Source organism: Bombina bombina, chromosome 8 (genome assembly GCF_027579735.1).
Source record: "Bombina bombina isolate aBomBom1 chromosome 8, aBomBom1.pri, whole genome shotgun sequence".
Taxonomy (NCBI): domain Eukaryota; kingdom Metazoa; phylum Chordata; class Amphibia; order Anura; family Bombinatoridae; genus Bombina; species Bombina bombina.
The window spans coordinates 318,731,333-318,738,988 of record NC_069506.1 but is presented as its reverse complement, the minus strand read 5'-3'; the positions used below and the strand labels follow the sequence as shown (position 1 = coordinate 318,738,988).

The 7,656-nt window shown below is 35.1% G+C and overlaps 1 protein-coding gene across 2 annotated transcripts in view; it reads left to right on the top strand.

Annotated features, from left to right (window-relative positions):
* GRAMD1B (GRAM domain containing 1B) overlaps positions 1 to 7,263 on the top strand; it is a 602,742-nt gene extending 595,479 nt beyond the window's left edge. For both annotated transcript variants that reach the window (XM_053691526.1, XM_053691525.1), the window contains one exon: positions 4,063 to 7,263. In XM_053691526.1, the coding sequence (XP_053547501.1) occupies positions 4,063 to 4,146 (84 nt within the window). In that variant the 3' untranslated portion in view covers positions 4,147 to 7,263. The remainder of the gene's footprint in view (positions 1 to 4,062) is intronic.
* Positions 7,264 to 7,656: the final 393 nt, after the last annotated feature.

Below are 7,656 nucleotides of genomic sequence, written 5' to 3'. Positions count from 1 at the left end.
AGTTCAGTGTAGCAGAATCAGATTTAACAGGTTTTTTTTTTTACCAATCATCCAAATAAAGTATAGTCCTTAAAAACTATTATTATATGCAAAACAGTAAGTCAAGTAATGAGCTTAAACAGCAGCTCTAGGCTAGCATCAATTTTACCGAAAAGAACAGGCAAAAAAACTGAAAACCGAAATAATCGAAAATGCCATTTCTTTCCTATGACATGGAGAGTCCACAGCGTCATTTCAATTACTAGTTAGATATTCAACTCCTGGCCAGCAGGAGGAGGCAAAGAGCACCCCTGCAAAGTTGTTAAGTGTAACTGCCTTACCCATAACCCCCAGTCATTCTCTTTGCCTCTGTCAATGGAGGTTGTGCGAAGTTGGTTTCTGAAGATTTTAATCCCTTTATTGGTACTTTTCTCTGCAAGCAAGGATTGGGGTCTAGCTGTGTCCATGTCAATCTCTTGAGTAAGAGAAGTGGTGGCTTTTAGCAGTTAAAAGGCGGCGAGGAAGTCTTTGCTTTACTTTTAACACTTTGCTACCCCTCTGTAGAAAGCCAGAGTTAGTTACTCTGTTCTTTATTTTCCTACAGGTCTATGACAGGGAGTGAAGCACCTGCCACACCTAAGGATCAGCATCTATCATGCAATTGGATGTAAGATAAGTGCCTTTGCCTTCTAGGTACAGAAGGATAACAGCACTTAAGAGGTTAATCATCATTGAACTCAGGACATACTTGAAAGCGAGAGAAATCTCAATGTATCCTTCCTGGTAAAATATTTTATAAATAAATAAATACATTTTCAGATCTTTCCTTTGGGACTTAATACTCCTTATTAATTAAGGATTCACATTAAGGACATGGCACTTCTGTATTTTTATATAGTATGAGGAGTTCACTTGGCCCGGGGATTTCATGGGTTAATGGCAAAAGAATACTTTATTGGTTACCTACAATATAATTATGCTTCTAGGTTCACTATATATATTTTTCATTGTTGGGGCTTATCTTTAACAGTTTTATTAACAGTCTTTCTATTTTAGCCGTTTTTTTAGACTGCAGCTTCCTTCGCGCTCTTTTTAGAGCTGTGTAAATTTCTGTGACGCAGTTTTTTCTGGTTACCCGATCACGTGACGACCGCACTTTCGCTTTTATGGTGCGGAGCGTTTGGAGTGTTTTGTGCAGCCATCTTTGACTCTTTTGAGCTTGAAAGTCTTTTGTATCGGCTCTGTTTATCTGCTCACCGGATTACTAGAGGAGAAATCACTTCTAGAGAGTTGCTCTTACTAGTGGGACATTTTTTCTCGCTGGTAGGAGCCTCAGGCAACTGAGGCAGTTTTCAAAATTATATTTATACATTTGAATCAAATTCAAGTGTTTAATATTTATTATTTAACTGAAGGATTAAAATTGTGGAGATTGTTAGTGGGCCTGTTATTCTAAGCTATGGATACAGAACAGGATTAGTATATCATTGCTTGTATCAAACAGGAGAGAGCATTGGTGATACTAATAGCTCTTGCATGACCTAGCAGGATCTGGTTTGTGGATCTGGTGAGGATGTCATCTCTACCTCCTTGGAGGTTACCTCAGAGGAAAGATCTTCTACTTCAGGGTTCTTTCCTCCATCAAAATCTAGATTCGCTGAAGCTAACTGCTTGGAGATTGAACGCCTAGTTCTGTCTAAATTTGTTTTTTTCTGAAGCGGTCATTGAAACTAGGATTCAGGCTCGAAAACCGGTTACTTGCACGATTTACCATAAGATATGACGTAAATATCTTTTTTGGTGTGACTCTAAGGGGTTCTGGATAAGGATTTATCAGTTAATACCGTAAAGGGTCAGTGTCACGAATACCTCAGGAGCTAGCTGAGAAGGGGTTAATTCTGCTTAGTTGTGAACTAAGAACAGTTGTTTGTTTTTTTAAATATAGCTGTGTACTGGGTTTGTTTGTGTTTTCTTTGATGTGCCAGAACCCCTCATAAATAGTTTCTAAAAAACCCTTCCTCCAAATGTTATTGTGTATGCATTGAGTCAATCTGTCAGCTCCAGAGATACCACAGTGCTTCTCCCCCATATCCTGATGAGGTCAATAAAAGGACATTGGTCTAATGCCTATATGTGTTTAAAGACAGGGGGGTTTCTTAGCCCGCCCAGGAGGGTGTGGTCAGGTTACCTGATCTATGGAAAATAGGTATAAGAATCTTATTTTTCAGCTATGAGATGTCATTCTTACAAGGGAGGCTGTGACAACACAGAGTAAGGACCCAATTGCTTCATGCCATCTCTCTGGTAACAGATTCCAAAGACTAGTGCAGTGTAAGGTTTCTAATTTTCTTCTTTTTATTTTGAAAAACTGTTTGCTAATGTGTAATTTTATTTGTAACAACTTTTTATTAAAGGGACAGTCAAGTCCAAAAAAACCTTTAATTTTACAAATATGGCATGTAATTTTAAACAACTTTCCAATTTACTTTTATCAACAATTTTGCTTTGTTCTCTTGGTATTCTAGTTGAAAGCAAACCTAGGAAGGTGCATATGATAATTTCTAAGCCCTTGAAGACTGCCTCTATTTTATTTACTTTTCACAGCAGGGGAGAGTAAGCTCATGTAGGCCATATAGATAGCATTGTGATCACGCCCGTGGCTAGTGGCAGACACTGCACTAATTGGCTAAAATGCAAGTCAATAAATAATAACTAAAAGTCATGTGATTAGGGGCGGTCAGAAGATGCTTAGATACAAGTTAGTCACAGAAATAAAAAGTGTATTAATATAGCAGTTTTGGTTTTGCAAAACTGGGGAATGGGGTAATAAAGAGATTATCTATCTTTTAAAACAACAAAAATTCTGGTGTTTACTGTCCCTTTAATAATGCATTGTGCATAAAATTTTTGGCATAATAAATAATTATTTTATTAAGTTTGGCATTTGTCTAATAATTCCAGATTGCCTTTTTTATCCCTTCCTGTGCATTCAGTGTCCTCTAGTTTGGATATTAGTTCCCACTAGTAATTGGAATGACGTTGTGGACTCTCCATGTCATAGGAAAGAAAACAAAATTTATGCTTACCTGATCAATTTCTTTCTTTCCGGATATGGAGAGTCCATGACCCTGCCCTCTTTTTTAATTATAATTCGGCAGTTTTGAATCACGGCTGGATGAAGTTGATTTCGGGGCAAAATACAGTCTGTCTAGATTTGTTAATAAACTACACAATTAGTTATTTTCTCTATATTTTGTGCGTAGTGGAGGATTTTAAACTCATCTTTTACCTCCCCCTAATTTTAAATGTTGTGGTGTGTGTGTGTGTATGTGTATATATGTGTGTATATATATATATATATATATATATATATATATATATATATATATATATATATATATATATATATATATATATATATATATATATATATATATATTTATGATTGTATGTATGTGTGTATATATATATATATATATTTATATATATCCCCTAGGAACCAAAAAGATTATGGGCTCCATGTACTTAGCGGTGAAAGCTTCTCCAGAGCCTTTGCGGGGCAGGTTTGCAAATGCAAGCCTGCTTCCCACAATGTAAGAAGCAGTGGTCATTAGACCACTGCTTCTTACACTCTACGCCACCTCTGAAGTGGCGAAGGGACTGTCAATCACTGAGAGCATGCTTGCTCTCGGTAATTGACAGTGCCTTCTCTCACGCGATTGGTCAAGTGAGAGAAGGAGCGGCTTTACACATACGTATGTAGCGAAGGCGACCGGACAACTTCTCGAGTTGAGAAGCTTGACCGCTCGCTGCTTAGTACATGGGGGCCTATGTGTCTAAATTGAGTTTTCTCACGTTTTTGAAAAGTCTACTGCTCCTAAATTACATCTTCATTATTGATTTTGGAGAAACCTTCTGCTGGTATTTGTTGATAATTAGAACAATATATGGAAAGGATACTTGTAGAACTATAGTTTTTTTCCATAAAGATATTGTTAACATTTTCCTTTTTACGTTACTACACTATGTAAATCTGTGAGATGACTGTTTCCTAAAATAAATGTATTTGTTTATTTATTACAGATGAAGGACTCATTGACAAACCTTCAGAATGGAATTATTTCTCGAGACTTGGGTTCAGACTCAGATGAAAAGCAGTACCAGTGAAAACGCTTGGTACGGTTGACCATAACAAGAGTGCAATATATGTACTGAAAACAATGATATGTAGATACATAAATATATGTATACTATGAAAACAAATTTATATTCTATATTGATATTGCGAGAAAGCAGCTATATATATTGGGTGATCTTCCTCCATTTGTCTCAGATTTGAGTCCACGGGAAGTGATGTTTGCGACTTACTTTCTCAGCCTTTGTTATAAAGAAAGGACTTGGGCAGCTCTTCTGCAGGATGAGTATATAATTCTGCGCCATAGCTCTACCTCCGACACCTGCAAATCTTGCTGATGTCAGCCTGAAGCTGCCCTCCATCATGAAGACATTCACTGGCGCTCAAAGTAGATAGGTGCTTAGGGGACAGGAAACACCCCAGGAAAGGAGGAGAAAGGAGCTACGGCACAAAAGCTCCTTGCGGATTAATTTCAACACAAACTATAGGACTAATCCGTGAAAATTCTACTCCACTACCACAAGCACTTACCTGCAGCATCTGAGGAGTGTTTTGTCTCCTGGATGGAGAGATACAAGGAAGATTAGATTTTATATTATTTTTTCTTAAGTAATTTAAGGCTTGAAGATTAGGGATTTTTGTCTTTCTTTTCAAAAGTAATTTCTTCTTTTTAGAAAAGGCATATTGTGTCTTTCAGGACTTTACACCATCCCTGCAGTATCTGTAGACTTGTAAATCTTCCCTGAATAGCCCATCCAGACCATTATTTGAAGATGACCATCCTTTATTTCATTCATGACATTGCCAATATGGTTATGAATTGGTATTATTTCCCAAATCAGACGTGTTTGGAAATTCCCCTTGGGTTACTTGTGAGCTACTGTGATAGGTTATATTCACTTTTGTTTGTCAAACTATGAATGTGTCTGAATGACAAAAAGCTTGAATCTCTAATGTTTTTTATGGAAAGCTGCTAAGGTTAGGGAATTCCCCAGAGGTTGTTAGCACTGATAGAGAGGCCGCTTAATGCCATAGTGTATATTTCCTGGTTCTTTACTCTGTTCTCTTGCTTTGTGTCAGTAATGGTGGGCATGGGGTGCCAGAATGCTCCAGTCCCACCGTAGGAAAGGGCTTTTTGTTAACCTGCAGGCTAGGTTAACACTGCCATATATTTGCTTAATGGCAACCATGGTGACAAAGCAGAAGACAGGGAACAATGTGGAAATGTTATTTTGTTAGTGGACTGACTGCGTTGAATGTGTGAGATATCTCTATAAGCGTGCAATTCAAAAGATTATTCCACTGCTTATTTGGGCATAAAACAAAAATCTTTAAATATTTATAAAAATATTTGTACAATGCACTATTTATTATTTTTATTTTCATTTTTCCTGTAATTTATCACTGAATATTGTCGTTTTTCCTATTCTGACAAAGAGTTTGGAGTGCATACTCCAGAAGCCTGGCCCTGTTACATTATACACAGTGGCTCATTTATATATGTCCCTAAATAGTAAACATATGAGAAAAGTTAGTGTTCTTAAGAAGCATTTCAAAGAGTATGTCCCTTAATTGCAAAACAATCATATTTTATTTATTAACCAACTGATTGCATTTTAAACATATTTTTATGCCGATCTTTAAAATGCAATGCTTAATTAATTAATTAGTTAATTATATATGCTATGCATATATAAAAATGAGTTTGGTGTCCCTTTAAGTAGCCATGCATTCCTGTATTTTCTAAACCAAATGCCAACACATTGATGGTTTCTGTTTGCTTGATTGGATGATTGATCATCAGCATATAAAAGATTTTAAAAACAAAAACATCATTTTGGTGAAAGAGAAAATTACTAGGGTTCAGTCTTACAGAAACCCTTGATAATTGCTTCCAAATATGCCTGAGTGTATATTTTGCTTTTCCCTATGGCTTGACAAATATCTCATTAGGTTGAATGGAATTTTTGAGTGAGCTAAGTTGTGAATCATTGAATAGAGTGAATGATATTAAATTTAAGAATTTATGTATTATTTAAGCTTGTGATTTAATTATCCCTATCAAGAAGTGTATCACTGAGTGATGTATGCAATTTGTGAACTGAGACTTAGAAATCTGGAATTTCTTAAGATCAGTAAAGTAATTTGACAGAGATGCAGAGCACGTCTGACAAATATGCAGTTAAATATTGGTGTAACTGTATTTATCGTTCTACTTACCAAGTTATCTAAACAGTCAGTTTTGTCACCGTTTTTAAGCTTGACTGACGCGTGAAGTACTAAGTACGAACTGTTATTATTCTGTGTTTAAATATATATAATGAAGACTTTAAGGTATATGGGGAATTTTGGCTTAGCATGAAATAATTTGAGATAAATGATCAAACTTAAGGTTTCCCCAATTTTTGCAGGAGAAATCATTTTATAATTGAAATTCCCTATAGTGCAACCCAGCTATTTTGAAAACAAAAATTAAAATGGTTTAAAGGGACATTAAACTCCAAAATTACCAGCCCCATAAAATTATAAATACATGTGTATATAAATATAATTATGTATATATATATTTATATATGTGTGCGTATGTGTATATATATATATATATATAATTTTCATTATATATAATTTACGTATAAAATATGATGTTTTCCCAAAGAGACTGGAATGTATTCTAAAATGTCAGAAAATTGAATCAAGGGTAGTGTGAAATTGTATTAATATCTGTCCCTAATTGGCTGCAGTGAAGGAGATACATTAAACATACCCAATGTGTTTTTCAAGGGGTGTATTTCTAGATTGCAAACAAATGCAACGTTTGCTAGCAAAATTGCATTGTAAATGCTTCTAAAACATTTATTTTATATGCAGATCCTATGAAATGCAGTGCTGAATTGCAGATATATATTATGCATGTATATAAAATTACTCCAATGCCCCTTTAATGCTTACTATTGGAAACTATGAATGCATTATTCTGTAAACCAAATTATTTATAGACTCCACCAATGTACAGCGCATCAGTTTTTGAGAGCAAACATGGAGGACATGCCTGGTATTGTATGTAATGTTAAAACTGTATATAAAATGCATGATTTTTTTCTAAAAAAAACAAACTATTTTATTAATTAAAACAAAGGTACATTATCTTATATTGTTCTAGCAGAGTTTGTTTCCTTTGCGGATTTCACTCCTACTATTTACGATCCAACTTTCACAAGGTAAAATAATACTTTGACAATTTATCTCAGGTCATTTCACACTAAGGTCTAGATATAATTGCAGACAAGAAAGCGATCAACATAAAAAATAAAACACATTGGAGTTTGTGGACGTTTGCAGAAAAAAAAAATTTCAATAAGCTTTTCAGGTGCAATTTAATGTAAGACTTAAGTCTAAAGCCAAATGTTATGCACTTACATAATATAATAGATCTGCTCATCATCTGCATTAATTCAATTTCGGGGGCATCTGTTTCTGGCATAGAAAGAACAATTGGTTGTCAGTTTTCATCATCATTCGTTATTCATATTAAGTGTAAGAGT